At 43.7% G+C, this 25359-nt stretch overlaps 1 protein-coding gene across 12 annotated transcripts in view; it reads right to left on the reverse strand.

Annotated features, from left to right (window-relative positions):
• Positions 1 to 25359, reverse strand: part of TRIP12 (thyroid hormone receptor interactor 12) — a 288722-nt gene that overhangs the window by 148080 nt on the left and 115283 nt on the right. For 7 of the 12 annotated variants that reach the window (XM_082249184.1, XM_082249179.1, XM_082249177.1 and 4 more), the window contains 4 exons: positions 10210 to 10315; positions 9423 to 9556; positions 5742 to 5825; positions 2556 to 2651 (listed from right to left, as the gene is read on the reverse strand). In XM_082249184.1, the coding sequence (XP_082105310.1) occupies positions 2556 to 2651; positions 5742 to 5825; positions 9423 to 9556; positions 10210 to 10315 (420 nt within the window). Of the gene's footprint in view, positions 1 to 2555; positions 2652 to 5741; positions 5868 to 9422; positions 9557 to 10209; positions 10316 to 25359 lie in introns of all 12 variants that reach the window. The other 5 variants (XM_082249183.1, XM_082249186.1, XM_082249180.1 and 2 more) reach the window with 2 other exon arrangements.

The following is a 25359-nucleotide window of genomic DNA, read 5'->3' on the forward strand; positions in this document are numbered from 1 at the left end:
CCCCATGTGACATCCTAGAATGGTTCAAGGGGAGGTCTGGAAAGAACCCAAAGTAGCAGATTCTAATGGGGACAACAGGAGGTAAAGAGGAGGGGGGGGGGGGGGTTATCAGTAGCAACACCTTGTATTAAGGTCTTGACAAGAGTGTGTGAAACCAAAGGTTTTTGAAATAGTATTAGGCAGAAACCTGTGCTTGGAGGAAGGCCAGGATGTTAGGAATGAAACATACTCAGGTGTTGAAGTGCCTGCTATCACACCAGCCGAAATAGGCCTTCCAAGTGCAGTGGTGCTGGTAGTAGATTTTCTCACTTTGAGCAAAGGTGGGAATGACAGCCAGTAAAACCTCCTTCCTTTGGGATCTGGGTGATAAGCCAGGGGGCTGAGAAAAAGAGGGGGGGGGGGGGACGAGGACATTGTGACAAAAATCTGGCCTGATTAGAAGAGGCAAACGCTTGTCTGTCAGGAGTCTTGAGTATGTTTGCGTTCCACATTTTCTTGGGCCAATTTGGAAAGATCAGGATTGCCAGAATCTATTCACCCTCTATCCTGCGAAGCAGCTGAGGGAGGAGCTTGAAGGGAATGCATACACCAGTCTAAAAAAGTAAATCACCACCATGGCATCATCCACCATGAAGAGCAAAAAAATTTCTTGTTCTGGCAATAAAACCGTCCAGTTTCTTGTTGAATCTGGAGACCACAATGTCCACATCCAGTGCTCCCCATTTCTTAAAGCGCATGAGGAAGATCTGATGAGTGGAGATACCACTCTGAGACCAGGTATTGGCGACTCAGGAAGTCAGCTTGCAAGTTTTCTACTCCACTCTCTGATAGCGGAGAGAATTGAAACATGGTTCTCAGCGCTGCCCTACTTCTGGCTCCCCTTGGTGATTTATACACGCCACAGCCATGGCGTTGACCTACTGCATATACCATGCAAGAGCGGGGTCCAGTGTTTGTCAGTTGAAGTAGTCAAGAAAATAAAGGAATGACCTACAGGAAAATGGGTTTATCACTTAAGGACACTACAGGGGGTGGGGGGGATCCACCTGAAATCATAAAGACGCACTCAGATACTCAGTGGAATTCTGTCAGTGCATGCAACACATTCAGGTACATTATTCTCGCACATGGAGGGGGGTGGCACAGAGGTTGGAGTGTCCATATCACAGACAATCTTTCCTCAGCTCCTTGCTAGCTAATACACGACCGGCTGTGCAGAAGACAGTATTAGAGCAAGAAATGATATCCTACACCGTGAAAAGGTTAGTTCACATTCAATTACTTTTGCAACCAGATCCCCTATACATTACAGCTTCCCCAGTACATTAATATGTAGGCCTCATAAAATAAGGATTTTCAAGCGGCTTTTTTCATTGGGCTCCTTTCTCTGTCCTGCTCAGGAAAAGCAGACCCAGCATCTCACAAAACCAGAATACACAGTTTGCCCCTTCACAGATCGAAGCTCAGCAGCTGCTGTGAGAATGTGTGAACTTTCAGCTGTCAATCTAGGAATCTCCCATTAAGCAGCTGAATGGGGACGGCGATCACTTGTTGCTTGCTACAAAGCCAAAACCTTTGGAACCAGGAAGCTATTGGAACCATTCACGACCCTGGAAGACGTCACGTGTGACGAAACGCATAAGGAGGAGAGACGTGCCGACATCGAGAGTTCCCAGAAGAGCGGGTGCTTTTAAATCTTCAGAATGTCAAGTTTAATTTTGATTACCAATAAAGGTGTTCATAAGGTTTTACCCTATCGAAGCATCTTTTTCCTCTTTATACTCGCATGCCAAACTATGAACCAGTCTTAACCATCCGTCATTGGGGGGAAATGGAAGAGTTGCCATTAGGCTTTATAGGGCTGGGTGCCCTGATGAAAGCTCACATGACTTTAACTGGGGGGTCACACTACAGCTGGTAAGCCTGTACTCTTCCCAGTTAGTGGTTGCTTCACGATTCGATTTTTGTATGTTGCAATTTTTTGCACACCTACAAATATTTGGATATAGAAGATGATGATATTTCTTATTTTTCCTATTTTGCACATTGGACTTTTTTGTTATGATACTTTTTAATGTGATCTAGTTCATTTTAGGCTGCTTATATAGTTTCTCACTTGCTAGCACGAATCCTTTTGGTAGAATAATTGTTTCACTGTGTATGCTATCTCACGGTGGAGTTGCTGCTCTGATTCAAATTTCTTTCAAATAATTTTTGATATCGCAATTTCTTTTTTGTTATTTATATTCACGACAGCTTCCCAGCAAAAAAAAGTGCCCTTCTCCGAGTACTGATGCCTTTCTGTATGACAATTCAAAGTTGGGCTCAAGTACCTCTAGATGCTCATCTTTAAACTGGAAGCCATAGCAGCAAATTCTAAAGCTTTGCAAACTGTCACAAGGCTTTTCTGAATTAGGTGCATGCTGTTTTAACTTGGCCATACCAAGAGAAAAAAAAAAAACAAGACAGTTGTAGCTGCTTTTTTGAACTCCCTACAATCGCTTTATAAAAAAGAAAAAAAAAAAAAAAAAAAAAAAAAAAAAAAAAAAACTTACTTGCACCACTTCCAATTGTCCGATGGAAGAGCTGAGACATGCGAGGTCCAAGGGGGCCAAACAAATGAGGGGGGAGGCCACGTGCCTCAAGAAGAGCTGCAAGATTTTGAGGATATGGATATAGTTAACATTTGAAGGTTATCATCCTGGAAGCATTGAAGATACAGTCCAACGCAGTGTATAAAACATTCATTTATAAGAATTACAAAAAGACTTCTGTAACGATCAGATTCAATATTGAAAAAACGTAAACACCTATACTGTCTGCTCTTCTTGAATGCAAGAACTAGGGTGCTTGCTGTAGCTACTATGAAATCTACCAAAATTTTAGTTTAAAACTCAAGAATAGCTGAACATCATTTAACAAACAAGTTTTTGCCAAATTATTTAGACAATGATGGAATAACAAATTGCTCTCTGATCTGACTATCCTACCCTGATTATCTAAAGTTACTAGCCAGTGGTAACTGTCATTGATAAGCAATTTAGGCTCCTCATATGATCAAGTCATATACAATGGTAGTGATTTTAAAGCAAGATTAAACCAAAAATAAATTATATTGCAGAGTACCAATTCCTAAGACCCCGTTCACACTGGGGCGATCCGACTTGCCGGGGCGACCTCACAGGTCGCGGCACGCAGCTCGCACCGCGACCTCGGAGAGGCCGGCACGGACTTCATAACATTGAAGTCAATGCAGGTCGCCCCAAAGAAGCTCCGGACCCTTTTACTAAGTCGGAGCGACTTGTGTCGCTCCTATTAGAACGGATCCACAGCTTCTCTATGGCAGGCGACCTGTCAGGCGACCAGGTCGCCTGACCGGTCGCCCCAGTGTGAACGGGGTCTAAATGTGAAGGCTGTATTTGTTTTTTTAGGCTTTTGTTTTCACCTGGTGATCCAGCCAGTAAGTCTGATTTTCAACAGAAAAGGCTGTCCTGCAGTTTGTCTCAAACCTCTAAAGCTGGCCATAGGCCATTCCAATCTCGGCCAGTTCCTGCTGAACATTCAAACCATGTATGGGCAGGCAGAGTATACCACGTTAATCAATTGATAAACTTGAGTACAACCAGCCTGCTGGATTTTAAATACGATTATCATTAGCAATCATCAGCAGTCTTCTCCCGGCAGGGACAGCTTTCCCTCGTCAGGAAAACACAATGGCTCAGTGGGAGGGATTACATTGTCAGCACTGTGTGTTTATTGGGGGGGGGGGGGGAATCAGACAAATTTTTCCCTAAAACCCATGATTGCAGTTAAGACATTAGCTTGGTGTATGGCCTTCTTAAGACTGACGGGGGTTTCAATTTTTTTTTTTTTTTTATGTTAAACCTTTATTTCAAAAGGAAAAAAAAAAACAAACTGCTTAAAAAGTGTTAGCTGGAGTTTGGCTTTAATTTGTTAGTGTATATTAAATTTGGTAATACATCTAACACTCACTTCCTGCAGATGACAATACTGACCAAAATATTAGAAGTGTCACTGTGACCATTCATCCAGAGTGTAGGCATGCTAGTATAAGGTGTGTTACTTGCCAGATCACCAGGTGAAGACGAATGGAAAAAAGACAAGAAAACTAATGCAGCCAGCACATCCCATGATTGGTAACCTGCAATAATTACATTTTAAGTTTTGTGGTTTAGGGCCGGTTCACATTTGTGCGATCACAGATGGCATGTAATTCGGAGCGCACTGCTCCTAAAATTACATGCGATCTCTGTGCTGTGCAAAATCAGCCATACAGTTTGTATGGCTGAATTCGCACCGCAATCGAACCCAACACGCACAGGACCCTTTTTTTATTTGCAGCAGAATCTGATCGCATGGTGGTTCACACTAGTGCGATCCGATTCTGTGCGAACTTGCAGATAGCACTGCGATATGCAATCGCAACTGGGGGTGTCGTTAACTTTTAATTGACACCCCCTGCATATCGCATATGGCAGTGTTAACTGCCAGGGGTGCGGATGCGATGCGGGAACATGCTGCATATTCGCAGCGTTCCCGCATCGCACAAATGTGAACCGGGACTTAATACCACTTTACCACGATATACAAACTTTCAAAATAAATAAACAAATAAAATGTACATCTTTTTGCAAGTAAAAAAAAAAATGTGCATTTTTTTTTCTTTTTACTAGGAGCCAGAAAGCATTGCACCCGCAATCAGTGCAGCTGTCTGCTCGTACCTCGTACGGGCAGGCAGATACATTCTGAGCAGAAGAACCAATGAACTACCAGAGCGCTCAACAGTGCTCTGGTAGTTCATTGAGATGTACAAGTCAATAGCCACAAAGCCCCACTTCTCCCTGATGTCCATTGATGGCGCTTTGGTCTTGCCCATGATCATGAGGTTTGATTTGAAGAAAGATTCTGTGGACCGGTGTGTTTAATACACACAAGTTGTCGTGAGGATCAGCTTGTTAAATTGACAGGACTAATCTGTGTATCACATGAGCACATACTGTAGCCAGTCTGTGAGAATCAGAATTATTGTTGGTCGGTAGGAGATCAAATACTTATTTTACTCACTGAACTGCAACTCAATTTATAACATTTGTATCATGTGTTTTTTTCTGGATTTTTGGTTGATCTTCTGTCTCTATTATTTAAAATGCACCTTTGACATTAATTATAGACCCTTTACTTCTTAACTACTCAACTCCATTCTAATGCATTTTACATGCAATGAAAAGTTTTTCACTATTAGTAAAGAATACTTCATTTTGCAAGCAAGCCCCCTAGTAACAGAGCAGTACATTTTGGTTAAGGAAAAAAAAAGAAAAAAAAATGTACTTGTGCAAGATTCACTGGTGTTGACTCCTCTTCCACAAACAAATATGCCAATTGTTGACAAAACCATAACCCACAGAAACACATGCAGGGGAATTCTTAGAGTGTCCAAGAAACTCTAGAATTACATTGCACCTCTGCAATCTTTACCTACAAACTGGTAGCGATTGTTTTTGAATTTTAGTTCCGATAAGAACTACGCGATTACACCACGTGTCAGTAAAGCTACTGAAACTGATGGTAAGGATTTTTGAATCTGGTGCAGGGGCCACTAAAAAAGTGGTGTTCGGGTGTTATTGAGTTCCCTCCATAGTGTTTACATTTTCTTTTATCTGCTATGGCTACATTAAATCTAAATGTGTGGCTGGGTATAGGAATGCATTGCGTGTGGTTACCTTGTAGCCGCCCCATTTCAGAGTCATCGCTCTCACTTTCTCCAGATGTAGTCATCCCCACAGCACCAGCTACAGAGCTAGAGGCTGGAGGGGAGAGAAGAGATGAAGACCTTTCGCCTGTTGCTCCTGTTAAAGTTGTAAGTCATGCTATTACAATATAATTAAAAGCTAATTTAGCTTGTCCTTTATGATAATACATATAACACACACACACACACACACTATAACAGAAGATGGTCTGAAATGTAACTCATCCAACTCTTGAAGTAACACAAAACCTTAGTAGGCAACATCACACCTGACACTTGTAATGCTGTGTGTGTAGCAAATTTCTGGCCAATCTAATTAGAACAGTGAAAGTATAGTCTGGGGTCACAAGAGCACAGGACTTTTAATGATTTTTTTTCCAGCAAAACAGTAAATGCCGGGTTACACTGACGTGGTGCGGGAGTCGCAGCGATCCCTATGTGCTTACCGCACCGCATTACAACCGCACTCGGTTCATGCAAACGGCTGCAAGTGTCTATGTTAACACCCCCCAAAACACCCATGCGATCCCATTCCAGTGCGGGGGAAAAAGGTGCCTGAACCTTAGGTGCGGTGCGATTTGAGCCATACAAAATGAATGTCTCAAATCGCACTGCAAAGAATTGCATGTTATTTGACCACAGAATGTGGTGCGTTTCCTCTTCGAATCACATGTGGTTTCCCACACTGCAATAGTGTGAATCGGGACTAAAACATACAAAAGAGTGGTAAATATAAAACAAACTATGACCACTTACTGTGAGAACCTGTCCTAAAACCCAAAAATAGGCATTACAGCTTACCAAGTCTTAAGATGTGTTGGCTGCATTGGTTTCCTTCGTTAAGCTTTTATCTCTTTAAAGTGGTTGTAAACCTTTACATATACCCATTGAATGACTATCTTCAAGTAATACACAGTTGAAAAATCCTTCTATCCAAGCTGTACCTGTTTTTCTGTGGCCCCCTCTTCTCTTCAGCCTTCTAAAAACACACAGATCAAAGGCTATTTCTCAGCTCCAGCAGGAAGGGGACAGGGATCTGACATCACACACAGCATAGAGAGGAGAGCCTAGTGTATCCTGAGACCCGAGTGGTAGAAAAGCCCCCCCAACTATACAGTCTCATAGGGAAACATGCACCACAGCAGAGGCTGTCACACCGTGTGCTGGAGGGGGGGGGGGGGGGGGGCATCTCCAGATATTCCGTGGTGTCGGCATGGACCGTCAGAAGTGAGTCATGCAGAGAGGAATCCGACAGGAGACAGAAATCACTTTGGATTGAGGCAAGTGCACATACTTCGAGGGATATGCTTGGTTCATTTTTCATTCATTTTTAATTACAGAAGTTTACAACCACTTTAAATTTTCACCTGTTGGTCCAGCCTATTTTTTCAACTTGCTTTACCAGACCAAGCTGTCCAGCAAAGTGGCACTAAGGGCTCATTAACACAAAAAACATGCATTTTTTGTTAAATGGATCTCACCTTTCCCACTACAATAACAGATGGTTAAAGGAATTGAAGGGGTGCATTGCTTATAAAAAAAGTATCTCTTAGGTAATATGCTATGAACAAATTTGATTGCATATGGGAATGCTGGTTAGGTTTTTAGGTGCTTTGTAACCTGTATGCATCACCCACATCTTACTACCATCTTTACATGTCGGTTATAACGGACAGCTTCATGCAGGTTGCTATGTAAACTCTATGATCAGGTTCTCCGTTTAGTATCTTGTTGGCTGTATTGGAGCTGTATTAGACGAAATCTACATTCTTTTTTAATGACATTCAACATTTAGTGGACAGAACCGCTGTCAACTGTGAGCCAAAGGAATGCAAAAGTGCCACAAACACCCCACAACCACATACAATTGCAGTTTGTTGGTGCGCCATTTATGAGGTTTAAACAAGAGGGGAAGAAGCATATCGCCTTCTCACAGCCTTTCAAACACCTCTGCAAAGCTTTACGAACACAGATTGCTTTTCAGGGTCATGGTAACCTTCACTGCATATCTAAACCTAGCCTTAGAGAGTTGAGACAAACCATTCAACACTGACAAGGATGCTTACAATTCTCAGCTTCTATGAATAAATGTAAAACCTTTATCCCAAAAGGAAGAAAAAAAATAAAATTAGCTGTAACTGCTTAAAATGTGTGTTGCTGGATTTCCGCTATAATTTGTTAGGCAAGTCAAATGCAAACAAGGCCATCAGCTTGAGCCCATTTTCTTCAGCCGGCTGCGAGCTGTAAAGTGAAAGTGATCTAGTCGATGTACAATCACTTTCCAAGTCGGGCGATACAACCCCCCAACCCCCTTCCACTCTGCATTCCCAAGCTCGCCTGCTCTTACTGGGGGGCCCGAGACCACATCCACTGGCTTTAAAAGGCCAAGCAGGAGGAGGAGACCAAGAAATCTGTTCCATGATCTCCTCTGCACTGAACAAAACAAAGACGATAATTTTATCAATTTCTGTCTCAGCGGATCTCTGCTCTGTTAGATGCTTTTAAGGGCAGGGGGGACATGGGGGTCTAATAGATGTAAAATAGATCTACATGAAATAATCTCATCTCACCATATATTTTACCCAAAAATTGGAGGTTCTATATTGTGTGTGTTTGCACTAAAATTAATTGTATTAATATTTTATGTTTGAATACACTTTTAGGAAACCGCTGCGTACAACTGTGACGGGACAAAAAGAAAAAAAAAATGCTATCTTTTTATATTACAGGTACTATACTATCAGAAAACGAAATTGTATTCTGAAGGTTTTAAGTAATTCTCACCGGATGGGAAGGGTAATATCTGTCATCGCTGCCGCCTTTACTGGGCTCTCTGTAACGATCGGGGAGCCCAATAAAGATGCGAACAGGGGCATCTGGTTCCTGGGACACAGTGAGTGAACGGACTTTGTTCCTCCCACTGCAGCAGCGAAGACAAAGACATTTTTTTCAGCCAGCGAATTCCCTTTACTGTAAAAGTAATACTAGCAGCTGTACAGCTGCTAGATTACTTTTAAAAGTGGCGGAAGGGGTCTGGGGTCCTGGTTTCGGGGACACAGTGTGTGAACTCATGTTGTTCCTCCCACTGTGTGATATCAGAAACTGGAAGTGATAAGGATAACCACTTCCGGTTTGTTGTTTACAAACCGTTACCGGCTTGCACTAGCATCTGATCAAACCCATCTCAGTTTCATCAAATGATTTGGAGGGCCGAGGAGACATATGGGGTCTCTATAAAGAGGACCCGTCACGGCCTATGGTATCACAATGGATGTTGATCATTCCTTGGAATAGCAACAAAAGCGATAACTTTTTTTTTTTTACATAGTTTTTGCACGTTTATTACATAGTTTTCTAGTAAAAAAAAATGGTTTTTACATGTAGGACAGGAATGTCAGAATTGGCCCAGACTGGAAGTTGTTGAAGCTAAAACTGCAGATTTTTATGTGTGTGTGCAAAAATGAAAAAAATGCTTAAGTGGTTAAGGCACATTAGTATGTTTCACTAAAGGGAAAATTAACTTCACACTAGCTGGCTACAAAGTAGGAAATACTTATTAACTTGCACCAGAATACGCCACATATAGAGTGCAACAATTTTCCATCTGTTAATTTTAAAGATCATTACTGAACTGACACACTAGATATTGTACCTGCAGCTCCCTGCGTGGTATCATCAGTACGTGCAGCCGAAGAATTGGCACCCTCTTGGTTATCAGGATCAGCCATCTTCTCCTGTCGGCGAGCTTCAGCTGCAGCTCGCTTGGTCGGGCCAGAGCCTCGCCGACTGAAAGAAAAATATGGTGGGGAGAGTGGGAGGCATTTTTCTATCCAGAATCTTGCTTTAAGGCAACAAATACAATTTTTGTTTATTCTTAAAAGGAACAAGAAGCAGCAGGTGTGGTGTCATGTTGTTGTCCAGTTGAAACAAATTTAACAATACGTCCCCAGTGGAAAGATAAGCTTCGCTCACAAAAAAGTGATCAAATATCTTATGATATCTGGCATGGAGAGTTGCTCTATGTCTACAAAAATATATTGATGATTTGTTGGAGAGCTGGGGCTCATTGCAATAATGTAAACTGAAGTGTGACTGCATTAAAATGACCAATCAGCAGGCCCACAAATGTAAGCATGTAAATTCAACAACTATTTGATCACCCTTCTCATGCCACAAATGTCATCGTGAAGTGAACAGCACTGAATTTGGTACCGTACTGGGGAGTAAGCAGAAACTAAAAAACATAGTTGGTTATACGCAGTGGGGTCAATTATGCATTTCAAAAAATAGGTTTTCCTTTTTTTTTTTTTATTAGGCTCTAGTTCGATAAATGTTAAAATTCCAATGCAAGCTAATCATAGAATACTTTGATGTAGTACAGGAGTATACAGGACACCTGCAATACTAACAATGGAAACAGGCTATGATTCATTGCATACCTGGTGCTAGCACAGGATCCCGTGGTCTTTTGTCGTGTGCTCCGCCGCAGACTGGGGAGCTCAGCAGGCGGCGAGTCACTGCGCTTCTTAGTGGATTTCCTTAAGTCTGAAATAAAAACAGAAGATTGGATTCAAGTGCTTACAGATTCTCCATAACTAGCTTCCCAAAATTATGTTTTGCACAGCACATTTGAATAAAGTGAATGGTAACCATAATCTTTTTCCAAAACTGACTTCTGGGCATGAGCTGTGACAATTCGGAGACACATGATTACTTTACCGTAAGAGCATATTGCACTCCTAAAAAAAAAAAAAAAAAACACCACACCATATTAGTTGCACATTTCTATGTTTAAAACTAAACTCTAGCAGTTGGAGCCTCTTAGCAGACCTGTAAAAAATGCTAGCAGATGAAAGCGCTGAAACAAGTGCTATATATATCCTCCAATGGATGCGCTTTTTTTTTTTTTTTTCGGTTTTTTTTTTTATGAATCCTCACATTACCTGTTCTCAGCTGAATAAAAAGCTTGGGGGGGGGGGGGGGGAAGCAGAGCACACTGAGCTTGCCAATAAATGGCTGTGCAGCAGGGGCATGTCAGGACAAGGCTGATCACTGGATCATTGGAGAGTAAACCGAGTTCCCAGCATAGCTAGAAAACAGACCACGGGGTGCTCTCCCCTCAGTGTGGTCAGTTTAATGTTTAATAGGAAAGTAAGAGGACCAGCAGGAACCAATATAAAGATAACAGGATACTTTTTCATAAAAGTGCATGGTATAGCAGGCACATATCAGAAATATGATATGTTGGGGGTAACACCAACTGCCAAACACGTGGAAGATTAAAATTTCCCAATTCTAGAATTTCCAACCATTATTAAAGCGGAGTTCCACCCAAAAGTGGAACTTCCGCTTTAGGGAGTCCTGACCCCCCGACATGCCACATTTGGCATGTCATTTGTTTGGGGGGGAGCGGGTAGCTAGTTTTGTCAGGTACCCGCTCCCACTTCCGCTCGGAGCGCCGCGGCGCCCTGAGCGGAAGTTCGCCTCTCCCCCTCCCTCCCTGCAATCTTCTGGGACACGTCAGAGGTCCCAGAAGATTGCCGGCCAATCACAGCGCAGCGCGACTCGCGCATGCGCAGTGGGTACCCAGCTGTGAAGCCGCAAACTGTAACACCCGGGTGCCCACAGCAGTGATGCCGGCGCCGAGGGAGAGGATCGAGGCTTCCGGCGGCCGCATCGCTAGACCGTTGGACAGGTGAGTAAATGGCTGGAACTCCGCTTTAAGTATCATTTCAGTTTTAAACTTTTGTCATTTACAAAAGAAGTAGGGCCCATGGGTGTCACCTGGACAGCAAGATCAGAAAGTAATAAGAACATAGTCAGCTGTTTTAAACTTTCTTATTCCTACTTAAAGTAGTAGTAAACTGCAGCAGGCACAAAAAAAAAAAAAAAAAAAAACCCTGCAAAGACAATGGCATAATGTGCTAGCATGCATCGCATACTAGCACATTATGAAATACTTCTCTTAGAATGAAGCCCTCCAGAGGTGCACTGTCACCACTGATAGGGCTTCCATCACCCAATCTTCCTTCCGGGTTTGCGGACTTCGGCTGTACGAGTGGCTGGAGCCATGAGGACGTCCCTCCCGTGCATGTGTGTGGGAGCAGTCAGCTGTGGCACAGTATGCCAGACCTTCGGAGTGCATACGCTGGTCATGGCAACGGCTATAACCAGTCGGAAATATCTCCTGAACACTGCAAGTTTAGGAGATATTCAATGTACTGTATTCTACAGGTGAGCCTCATAACAAGCTCCAAAATTATATATCCAAAAAAAGAATTTACTACCACTTTAAAGTATGTTTTTTTTCTTTGTCCCAGTTTTAGAGATTTCTTATAATACCCACATAGAAGAATGGTAGAAAATCCCCCAATCCAGGGGTGCAGAGCTTGTCGTGTCATACTCAAAAAAACTTGAGGCTGTAATTTCTACCAAAGGTGCTTCAACAAAGTACTAAGTAAAGGGTCTGAATACTTTGGTACATTTGAGATTTCAGTTCTTTTCTAAGATTTTGTTTTCACTTTGTCATTATGGAGGTACTCTGTGTAGATTAAGGAGAAGAAAATGAATTTAAAGAACTGTAGTATCAGCCTGAAAAATAACATTGAAAAAAAAGTTTAGGGGATCTGAATACTTTTACTAGTAAATGCACTGTACATGCATTCCGTCAACTTGCCACAAGTTTACATACATGATACCTGATCAGCATCTGTGGAAGCTGTATAACCTGAGCTACTACAGTGATGACTGCAGTCTTCCAGGTGCTATGCCAAGAAGCTGCTCTAATGCATAACCACAGGACTACACTCAATTGGCACGGCGCCATTCATAGACCACCTTGCATTATTCTCAAAGAATGCAAAGTTGTCGCTGATTGGATGAGGTGGAGAGGTGGGGTGGTGACATCAGGATTTTGAGCTTCATTTAGAAGACCATAACCAACTGTAGTAGCTCGGTCTACTACAGTGATTTACAGCTTCCAGAGGTTTATCAGGTATCACACATACATATTTACATTTAGACAAGCAAGCCTTCAAAGTAAGTACGTATGCCAAAATTAAAGCAGGGTTCCACTCATTTTTGTGTTGATTAAAAGTCAGCAGCTACAAAAAGTAACTGCTGACTTTTAATAAACACACGCTCACCTGTCCCACGATCCAGCAATGCGGCCGCCCGTAGCCTCCATCCTCTCCGCGACGCCGGCATCTCTAGTGTGGGCATCCGCCGGCTGTGGCAGCTTGCGGCTTCACAGCCGGGTGCGCACTGCACATACGCGAGCCACGCTGCGCATTGTGAATGGCAGGGCAATCATCTGGGACCTGTGACGTGTCCCAGAAGATTGCAAGGAGGGAGAGAGGGGAGAAGAGATCTTCTGCTCAGGCCGCCTAGAAGTGGGAGCTGGTACCTTTCAAAACTAGATAACCGCTCCCCCCCCCCCCCCCCAAAAAAAAAAAAATGACATGCCAAATGCGGCATGTCAGGGGTTCACCAGTATTTAAAGCATAAGTTCCACTTTTGGGTGGAAATCCGCTTTAAAGCGGAGTTCCACCCATTTTTAATAGGTTGGAATACATAGATCTTTGTAATCCCCTTTAAAACGGCTTTTACCAATGGAAACTTTTTTTTTTTTTTTTTGCTAGTAAATACCTTAATTTCGGCTTTATTCCTCCTCTCCTCACTTCCTGGTCCGATCGGCGATGATGTCATTCGGCGATCCGCAGTGTCTGCTGGGATGTATTCTATTCCAGAAATCTCAGTAGCTGTATCTGTACTGAGCCGTGCCTGCCCCGCCTCCGCCCCGCCTCCTCTCATTCAGTTGCATTGTATGAATGTATTAAGGCCGTTCTCTGCCCCGCCTCCACCCCGCCTCCTCTCATTGAGTTGTATTGAGAGGAGGCGGGGCGGAGGCTGGGCAGAGAACAGCCTTAATACATTCATACAATGCAATTCATTGAGAGGAGGCGGGGCGGAGGCGGGGCAGGCACGGCTCAGTACAGATACAGCTACTGAGATTTCTGGAATAGAATACATCCCAGCAGACACTGCGGATCGCCGAATGACGTCATCGCCAATCGGACCAGGAAGTGAGGAGAGGAGGAATAAATCCGAAATTAAGGTATTTACTAGCAAAAAAAAAAAAAAAGTTTCCATTGGTAAAAGCCGTTTTAAAGGGGATTACAAAGATCTAAAGTTCCAAAAATGGGTGGAACTCCACTTTAAGTTTTTTGTTTACCTGTAAAATCCTTTTCGTGGAGTATCCCACTTCTATATTCCCAGCCTGATCATTGGGGTAAAGCACACCTTTTAGGGGTAATTTTTTTTTTTTCTTAAGAAAGATTTTTGGGTCAAACCACTGCACAAGTTTTAGACCTTGCCTGTTGATTGTTATTTGGTTCCTTTTTCTTAATTTTTGGGACGCCTTTAGGAGTTTCTCTATGGACCGTGGGGGTGCACTCTTTGCTTCCTTTCCCTCCCTTCGGATCATGCCAATGCCACAGGGGTGGTAAGATAAAATCTTCTCTTATTCTTTGCTGTTATGAGTTGATACAGTATCTCACAAAAGTAAGTACTCCCCTCACATTTTTGTAAATATTTTATTATATCTTTTCATGTGACAACACTGAAGAAATGACACTTTGCTACAATGTAAAGTAGTGAGTGTACAGCTTGTATAACAGTGTAAATTTGCAGTGCCCTTAAAATAACTCAATACACAGCCATTAATGTCTAAATCACTGGCAACAAAAGTGAGTACACCCCTAAGTGAATATGTCCAAATCGGGCCCAATTAGCCATGACTCGTTAGTGTTACAAGGTCTCAGGTGTGAATGGGGAGCAGGTGTGTTACATTTAGTGTTATCGCTCTCACTCTCTCATACTGGTCACTGGAAGTTCAACATGGCACCTCATGGTAAAAAACTGAGGATCTGGAAAAAAAAGAATTGTTGCTCTACATAAAGATGGCCTAGGCTATAAGAAGACTGCAAAGAGCCTGAAACTCAGCTGTAGAACGGTGGCCAAGACCATACTTGCCAACTGTCCCGTTTTTGCCGGGACAGTCCTGGAAAATAGGAGCCTGTCCCGGGTAATTTACTCTGCCGGGACTTGTCCCAGAAAATCAGTGTTGCCAACCGCCCGTTAATCGGGCTGTCCGCAAAAAAATATGGTTGCAGGCTGACATAACTGCCTGTGCCTTGTATGAGCTCTGCCGGGCTCGGTAAAGCTCATACAAGCTCGGCCAGGAACATGCGCAGTTACCACCCTGGAGAGTGAAGACATGACATTCACAGACATGAAGATAGATAGGATGTGAGAAAGGGAAGGTATGTGGTGTCGCTGCCTAAAGGTAAAATATGACACATGCAAAGCAACAAGCTTATGTGCAAAACTATCCGTTAACATGACATGTGAATAAAGTGTCAAACTTGCTCAGGTGTGACCATACAAAAAATGTAACATGTAAACATAAAGTGCAAGGTAATAAGTACGATAAAACTGAATTTTATCAGATAGTAGAATTAGGTTTTATCGTACTTATTTACAACTTGCACTTTATAATTACATATTACATTTTTTGTATGGTCACACCTGAGCACATTTGACACTTTAGAATTGCAGGGAATTGAGATGGGAATTTTAAACTTTAGGCAGAAGTAGTGCAGCTGAACAGGAGAATTATTCCAATTCTGCTACTTTGGCCTTAAGTTTGAAAGCCCCTTTTCGATTTCTTGTAATTCTCTCATTGAGTAGATCCTATAATCTAATGATATGTAGGCGGAGATTATGTGGAGTGGGCGGAGCTTCAGGGAAGTGGGTGTGGTACATTTTCAAGTAATTGATAGCTGTGCTGCAAAGTATCCCTGGAATGTTCAAATGTTGGCAACTATGCAAGACCATACAGCGGTTTAACAGGACAGGTTCCACTCAGAACAGGCCTCGCCTTGGTCGACCAAAGAAGTTGAGTACACATGCTCGGCATCATATCCAGAGGTTGTCTTTTGGAAATAGATGTACGAGTACTGCCAGCATTGCTGGCCTGACAGTACTCAGACCATACGTCACACACTGCATCAAATGTTCTGCATGGCTCTTGCTCCAGAAGGAAGCCTCTTCTAAAGCGCATGCACAAGAAAGCCCGCAAACAGTTTGCTGAAGACAAGCAGACTACGGACATGGATTACTGGAACCATGACCTGTGGTCTGATGAGACTAAGATAAACGTATTTGGTTCAGATGGTGTCAAGCGTGTGTAATGGCAACCAGGTGTGGAGTACAAAGACAAGTTTGTCTTGTCTACAGTCAAGCATGGTGATGGTAGTGTCATGGTCTGGGGCTGCATGAATGCTACCAGACCTGGGGAGCTACAGTTCATTGAGGGAATCATGAATGCCAACATGTACTGTGACATAATGAAGCAGAGCATGATCCCCTCCCTTCAGAGACTGGGCTGTAGGGCAGTATTCCAACATAAGGACCCCAAACACACCTCCAAGACGACCACTGCCTTGCTAAAGAAGCTGAGGGTAAGGGTGATGGACTGACCAAGCATGTCTCCAGACCTAAACCCTATTGAACATCTATGGGGCATCCTCAAAACGGAAGGTGGAGGAGCGCATTGTACTTTAAGATGGGGATATAGGCGCATCTCAAAATTATAATAGCAAAAAGTTAATTTCAGTAATTCAATTCAAAAAGTGACTCATTTTATATTGATGCCTCACACAGTGATATTTCAAGCATGTTTTTCTTTTAATTTTGATGATCATGGCTTACAGCTAGCGAAAATCCAAAATTCAGTATTTCAGAAATAAGAACATTACACACAAAAAAAAAAAAAAAAAAAAAAAAAAGAAGATTTTAACCGATTGTCAACCATCCGCCATAATTTTACTGCGGCAGGTCGGCTCTGTCCCGCGAAACGGCGTACCTGTACATCACTTCGCAAGGGCGCGCACGCCGATTGGCCACAGGGGGAGCCAATCAACGGGTCCGGCGGCCGCAATTGCCTCCGGGCATCCGTGATCGCTCAACGTGGAGAGAGATTGTTGTAAACACGGCAGACCGCTGTTCTGTCAGTTATGAACACAGGGATCCTGTGTTCCTCTCGTTTAGGAACACAGGTCTCTGTGTTCCTGCAGCAAGCACACCCCCCCCCACTACCATTAGAAAGCCCCCCCCCCCCCCGGGGGACACATTTAACCCTTTGATCACCCCTGGTGTTAACCCCTTCCCTGTCTGTAGGAGTGGTCTAGGCAGAACGTTAGTACAACGTTTTTACATATACACGCCCACTGGGCTGTCCTTCCAGACATAACCCTCACAGGCACAGCCCAGCACATCAGTTTAGTTGCAAGCAGTGAAGCCAAAAAAACATTCCCATCAGGGGGGCGGGTGCTGTGGCTTTCAATGAACATCAGAGAAAGATTTTACGGTAAGATCTTACAAAAATCTTATTTTCTCTATCGTCCATTGAGAGACACAGCCTCATCTTAATGAGCTGTGTGGGACGTCCCAAAGCAATATAGGCATGAGGGGTGGGAAAAATTCAACCAGAAAGTAAACTCCAAAAGGCTAATCCTAGCCAACTGGGTAACATGAAGCGCAGCCAAATAGGAGCTCACCCAGGAAAAAGACCCCTAAGAGAATAAGAAAAAAACATTCTCTTAAGAAACCGCAGCCAGCTAAACCTTGCGGTCAAAAGAGGAATCCGAAGAAGCCAACAAATCCACCTTGTAAAATTTGGTAAAAGGTGTGCACAGACGACCAAGTTGCTGCCCAAGAGGCACTCAGCGCTCTAGTAGAATGAGCCTTCACAGGGAAAGGAGGAACCTGACCTTTGAGTGAATAAGCCTGAACAACCGTCTGCCTGATCCATCTCAAAATGGTGGCTGCGGACAAAGCCAAACCTTTGCGAGGACCGTCCGTAAAGAGACAAAGTCAGATTTTCTAAAGGACTCAGTAACAGCCAGATAAACCCTTATCGCCCAAACCACATCCAGAGAGCGCAAGGCAATATTCCTTGGGATGTTTAGGCTTACGCATAAGAAGGCAACACGACGTCTTCATTAAGGTGAAAATCCGACACCACCTTAGGGAGAAAAGACTGTTTTGGCCAGGAGGACCACTTTATCCCTGTGAACCACCAAATAAGGCGAACGTCAGGACAGCGCCGCCAACTCAGACCCTGCGAGCAGAAGTGATAGCCCCTAGGAAGGCAACCTTCTGTGACAAGGAAAGCAGAGAAATCTCCCCAATATTCTCAAAGAGGCTTTTTGAAGAACAGACAAAACCAGATTGAGATCCCACGGCAGTAACTGGAATCTCCTCAGGAGGAGCCTGATGACGCACCCCCTGAATGAAAGTGCGAATCAAGCTATTAGTAGCCAACGGACATTGGAAGTAAATAGCCAAGGCCAACACCTGGCCCTTGATAGTACCCAACGCCAAGCGCTGCTCAACCTTTTTTGTAAAAAGGCCAAAACCCTAGCTATAGAAAATAAGCGAGGGTGCAGCGATTCACACAATGAAATGTACGATTCAATTTCCATGTGCGATGATCTTCTTGGAAGTCAACTTCCGGGCCTTGAAAAAGGGTAGGAATCACCAAGTCCGATTAGACCTCTATCCCTGAACACCTTGCTTTCAACAGCCAAGCCATTAAAGCCAGTGACCGTAAAGCAGGATGGAAGATCGGTCCTTGAGATAGCAGATCTTCCCATATGAGGAAGACACCATGGAGGGTCCACAACCATGGTCTGCGTACCAAGACTGCCAAAGCCAATCTGGTGCTACCAGAACGACCGAAATTGCTTTCACCACCACCCTGCGAAGAAACCTTGGTAGGAGTACGAGCGGAGGGAAGGCATAAATCAGGCGATACTGGGTAGGAGTACGAGCGGAGGGAAGGCATAAATAAGGCGATACTGGCTCCAAGGAGCCACCAGAGCGTCTGTGGCATCAGCCAGAGGATCCCAAGACCTGGACAACAAACCGCTGAACTTTCCTGTTGAGGCAAGACGCAAAACAGATCCACCTTCGGAGTCTCCCACTGGGCACAAGAGATGAAACACCTCCGGATGAAGGGACAATTCCCTTTGATCCAACACTTGACGACTCGGGTAATCCTCTTGCCAATTCTCCACCCCCAGAATGTGGACTGCGGAAAGAGCTTAAACATTGTGTTCTGCGCAAACCAGAATCTCAGCCACCTCCATGGCCAGGACACTCCTGGTGCCCCCGATTGATGTAAGCCACGGCCGTGGTATTGTCCGACTGTATCCGAACCGGAGAGCCACGTAGCCGACTCGCCCAGTGAAGCAGGCACAGGGCAGGTGACCGGAGCAACCAAGTCGACTTTGTAAGATGGCTCAAACGAATCTTCTTATCCAATGACCAAAGATCTCTGTTCCATTTCGCCAGAATCTCCTTTTGCAAAGGTCTCGAGTGAGACTGAGCAAACGGGACCGCTTGGAAGGTGGAAACCATCAGACCCAGGGCCATCATGTAAGCCCGCAAGGAGGACTGATCGGTCGCCATCAGCAACCTGACTGCTTTTTGCAGGTTCTGAAGTTTGTCCAGGGGGAGAAAGACCTTTGTTAGGGCAGAATCCAGGGTCAGCCCCAGATAACTGACCACGTACTGATGGCTTCAAAACAGATTTTTTGAAATTGATCATCCACCCAAATTCTTTAAGGGTCTGAATCGTGATAGAGATGTTGCCCAACAGACCTGAGTGGGAGACTGCTCGCAACAGGAGATCGTCCAGATATCCCACAATTGAGATACCTCGCCGACGTAACAAGGCCAGCACAGGGGCCAGAACCTTGGTAAATAATCCAAAGGTTAATGCCACAAATTGAAAGTGCTCCTCTGTCACCGCAAAATGGAGGAATCGCTGGTGTCCCTCGAAAATGGGGACTAGAAGATACGCATCTTTGAGATCGATTGAGGCCAGAAAATCCCCCCGATTCAATGATGCCACCACTGACCGAATGGACTCCATTCAAAACTTCTTCACCCGCACAAAGCTGTGCAGCGCCTTGAGGTCCATCTCGCCCTCCTTTTCTGGGCACAGTGAACATGTTTGAATAGAAACCTTGAGAGCATTCCTGCTAAGGAACCGGCACAATCACCCCTTGAGCAGAATCATCTTGCACAGCCTTCCGCAAGTTCCTTCAAACGCTCTGGAGACAAGTGAAGGAGACAAGTGAAGATTTGTACCCGGAACAAATCAGTTTGCAAACCCAATTGTCCTGAATGAAGGAAGTCCAGGGTTCCTGGAAGAAGTGCAGACTTCCCCCACCCCTGAGCCAGGTGAGGGCACTCCTTCATGCTGAAGAGGACTTGTCAGCAGCACCAGACTGACCAGCCTTGGGCTTGCCCCAATGCCTTTTAGCCCCTCCAGAGGCACGAAAAAAAAAACACTTATGAGCAGAAAAAGAGGGACCCCGCTTTATGTACGGGGAGTCTTATTGGAGGATTGAGGAAGAAGAGTACTCTTCCCGCCAGTCAAGCCCTTGATCAACTCATCCAATGAGTTGCCAAAAAAAAAAAAAAAAAAAAAACTTGCTCTCGAACACTCTCCCAGAAAGGGGAGGTCGGCTAGGGCTTTCTTAGAAGCTTGGTCAGAAATATTCAGGGCTTCCACTAAAGCACGTTCCCACCCTGCAGCTGAAGAGAACAGGTCCTCTTCACCATCTAACTGAGGACAGAGACCCCTCAGAAAGGGGAGCATCCGGGGGGGCAACCTCATTAGCCTCTGAATCAGAGGACACCTCCATAGACGGAGAAGGCAGCGGCCGTTTTCGGCTATCAACCTTTGTCATGACTAAATCAACTTTTGTCGCCAGGCTTTCCAGAGCTGCTGAAATTGCGGCCAGCGACTGCGATCCGGACTGTCTGGGAGTCGCACAGAGTGGGTCTGAGGGCAAATTCAGTTTGGGACTCCATATTGCAAGTTGAGTACTGTCGCTTTAAGAAGCGCCGATCACGGTTCCCACCACCTTTTGCAGCGGTCTGCAGAGATCCCCTTTAAACTATACTAACAGCAGAGCGTGCAGGTATATGTCCGCAGGGACCCCAGTACTGTACCACCTCAGAAAACGTCCTCCTGATCGTTCCAGTAGCATGCAGAAAGACAGGAAATGATCTTGGTCAGCAGCAGGAAACAGAGCACAGGAAGTGAGTGATCTCACCTGAATGAAAGGTCACGCTGCTCAGTGAATCACAAAGGCTACACAAACATGGTTGCCCATACAGTTGCAATAGGACGCTCAGGGAAAATGGCTGCCCAAATACAAGTCTATGGGAATAAAACGACATTGCCCACAAGGCGGCGTCATCGGCGAGCCATGCGGCCAGGGACCGACACTTTGAAGGCCTCAAGATCCACAACACGAACCTGCAAGCCCAAGGTACCATGCCACCCCCCCTCCCCCACCCAGGGCGCCAGGCGCCCCAGACACACAGCCCCCCACAGGAACAGGGAAAGGGGGGGCTTCAGACAGACTGGGCAGGCCAGGGGTATCATTCAGGAGGTACAAATCCCGTTATCCCGCCCCCAGGAGAGGGCCCACATCCCCCCATGCCAGCAGGGGCAAGGGAGGCACATTTACTCACCATACCATCGACCGGGTGGGCTCTGCTCCGGGCAGACCACCTCCCACCCGAAGTGGGGGTGCTGCCAGCCGAGGGGTACGCTGAGACACAGGGTGTTCCAGGTCGTGTCCCGGCCAGCCATCTGCTCGCAGGCTTGTCCCCATCTGGAAATGGGCACCATCATGGGTAGGCCTAGTGCGGAACTATAACCTACTCAAGTTCGTAGGCTAGGCTGGGGGGACCATAAGGATCTAGATTAGCCCTGGCCAGCATTGTTGCTTGTAGATCCTTTGTAGATTCTTCCCTGAACACTAGCTAGCCAGGGTAAGTAAGTAAAAGAAAATATTCTGAAAAGAAAACAAAAAACTGAGACCAGAGTCCCAACAGGAAACCTAGGGCTACTCCTTCTCTAGGCAGAAACAAACAGATGTGCTGGGCTGTGTCTGTGAGGGTTATGTCTGGAGGGACAGCCCCGTGGTCGTGTATATGTAAAAATTTGTACCAACGTACTGCCTAGACTACTCCTGCAGGTGGCAGCATAACCCACACAGCTCATGAAGATGAGGCTGCATCTGTCAATGGATAGAGAAGAATCGCTGATCGCTGCCATTACTAGTAAAAAAAATAAACAAATGAAAATGACAAATCTCTCCCCTAGCTTGTAGGTGCGATAACTTTTGCGCAAACCAACCACCAACATACTCTTCTCGGGATTTTTTTTTTTTTTTTTTTACCAAAAATATGTAGCAGAATACAAATTGGCCTAAAATTATCAAAAAAAAAAAATTTTGATTTTTACATTTTTTTTTATTGGGAATGTTATATAGCAGAAAGTAAAAAAATAGTGTTTTTTTTTTTCAGAATGGTCACTTTTTTTGTTTATAGTGCAAAAAATAAAAAACGCAGAGGTGATCAAATTCCACCAAAAGAAAGCTATTTGCGGGGAACATTTTTTTTTTTTTTATTATTTCGGTACAACGTCGCACGACCGTGAAATTGTCAGTTAAAGTAACGCAGTGCCGCATCGCAAAAAATGGCCTGGTCATTAAGAGGGTAAATCCTTCCGGTTCAGAAGTTGTTAATACCGAAATGTTGGCCTACTGAAAAGTATGTCCATGTACAGTTCAGTATGCACTCAACACTTGGTCTGGGTTCATTTTGCATGAATTACTGCATCAATGCAGTGTGGCATGGAGGTGATCAGTCTGTGGCACTGCTGAGGTTTTATGGAAGCCCAAGTTTTTGATTGTGGCTTTCAGCTCATCTGCATTGTTGGGTCTGGTGTCTTATCTTCCTCTTGATAATACCCCACAGATTCTCTATGTGGTTTAGGTTAGGCACGTTTGCTGGCCAATCAAGCAAAGTGATACCATGATCATTAAACCAGGTATTGGTACTTTTGGCAGTGTGGGCAGGTGCCAAGTCCTGCTGGAAAATGAAATCAGCATCTCCATAAAGCTGGTCAGCAAAGGGACGCATGAAGTGCTCTAGAACTTCCTGGTAGAGGGCTTTGCGGACCTTGGACTTGATAAAACACAGTAGACCAACACCAGCAGATGACATGGCTCCCAAAATCATCATGGACTGTGAAAAATGTTGCATTTCATTTGGAAATCAAGGTCCCAGAGTCTGGAGGAAGAGTGGAGAGGCACAAAATCCAAGTTGCATGAGATCCAGTGTGAAGTTTCCACAGTCAGCGATGATTTGGAGAGCCATATCATCAAGTCGATCAGCAGTTCCACAGATTGACTGCCTCCATGCCACGCCACATTGATGCAGTAAGTCACGCAAAAAGAGACCCGACCAAGTATTGCGTACCTACTATACTGTGCATAAACCTACTTTTCAGTAAGCCAACGTTTCTGTATTAAAAATCTTTATTGGTCTTACCTCTAATTTTATGAGATACTGAATTTTGGGTTTTCACTAGCTGTAAGCCATAATCATCAAAAGAAATAAAAAAAAAAAAAAACTCACCTCAGTGTATAAAATTTCATTTTTTGAATTGAAGAACAATATTCTAATTTTATGAGAGGCATATATATATATATATATATATATATATATATATATATATATATATATATATATATATATATATATATATATATATATATATATCTCTTTGGCTAATTTTATATAGGAATTTTTGTAACAAAGATGTGAAAGTTTTTTTTTTTTACAAAGTTATTTAGGTTATTTGGAGTAGTCATCCCTCGAGGCATGATCATAATTAAAGTCCCAATTTTGAGTGTTGGTATATAGCTTACTCAAGGATAATGCCTCGAGTGAAATTATATAGCTCTTTACTGAACGTTCCACCTATACCTTTTGGTTTTAGTATACAGCGTGAGGCTCGAATATGGTTTCTAAGGCATTACCAAGGTTATTAACCAGGGCACTACCAAGGGGGCACTATGAAAAAAAAAAAAAAAAAAAAAAAAAAAACACAAAGCCCAGGAGGCATGGCCAAAAGCTATGCTAATATCCAATCAGAAGGTAGCATATAAACCAGGGTCTATGAATATCCAGGCTGTATCCTGTAATGTACAATTAAGGGGAGATTTAACTCCCATAAAAGGGCTAGTCAGCTACAGTTGTTTTTGTAGTAAATACAACTAAAAAGAAGAAACCTCAAAGACGGACTGCAGGGAAAAAAAAAGACCCAGGGGTCCATATATAGAGGCCTCTGAAGAAGTCCGCCAATGACGAAACGCGTTAGATGGAACACACGGTCACATGAGCTGGGTGGAATGCAAACTGGTAGTACCGCTCTCCACTATACAGCTCTCTTATGTGACGTTTTAATTGTTTCGTTCCTACAATTGGATCGTGTGAACGGTTTCTTTGGATTTTGTGCAATAAAATATTTTTTTAAACGTTAGTGCACTATCTGGAGCTTTCCTTTTTAAACATATCCGGCCGGAGGAGGATAGCGGAGGAGTGACACCATTGGAATAAAAAGGAGGCATCCATTCGGAGGGAACCCATCCCGGCTCTGGGGGTCACTTAAGCTTATGTGGTCTTAATGCCATAAGGCATACAAGACTCACGTGGTATGGTGAGTGAGCAATTTTACTATTAGCCACGGTGGAAAGTAAAAAGTGACACCAGTGATTGATTGGAGAGCCTAGCACTGAGCACCTGCACTTTGCACTGCATTGAATTATCTTAATATCTTTGAACTTTTATCACAAGAAGTCACATTTGCACATCAACTGTATGGAGTATTTATGAGATCATTCACACATCTCATGCACTACTTATGAACTTGAAATTTTCCCGTTTATATGTACATTTTTTTATATTATTTTATATATCTAATTTTATTGAACGAGCAATTTTGGTTTTTTTGAATATCACATTTATTTGCTCACTTGTTTTTTTGCACAACTCTATGCACTTTAATATAAGTACTAATTTTTCTGAAATATTATAAGATTGTATACAATTTATATCAAATATCTGCACTTTAAATCGAGCAAGCGCTTTAGGTAATCCTGTATCAAGGTTACTTCACACACAGTCACTAGCACTTTATTATAGCAGCTGCATCTCACCCCCTTAGTAATAGCTTTTTTAGGTTTTTTTTTTTTTTTCTTTTTTTTCTAGCTCATAGGTTTATCCATTAGCACGGGGGATATACCACCAGTATATATCATACCTCTGCATTATTTGCAGTGGTTATGACCACATATCACTAGCAGTGCATCCAAAGTAGTCAGAATCTGGTATGTACCTGCAAATTGCGCAAGCAGGGCATGCCGCAATTGAAAGTATAGAAAAAACATATGGCTCGGAAGGTCGAACTCCAGCTTCAGCTGGTCAAAGGTTTTGAGGTCACCCTGATGCAAAACATGTGATAATAGGTATATGCCCTTTGCGACCCAAATGCTCAGGTCGGGAGTTTTCAAAAGCTCAGGTAGACATTTATTAAACCACAATGGAGTATTATGTTGTTCAGAACAATTCATCCTAGCCAGCGCTAGGTC

This window comes from Pelophylax lessonae (genome assembly GCF_965119305.1).
Source record: "Pelophylax lessonae genome assembly, chromosome: 3".
Classification (NCBI taxonomy): Eukaryota; Metazoa; Chordata; class Amphibia; order Anura; family Ranidae; genus Pelophylax; species Pelophylax lessonae.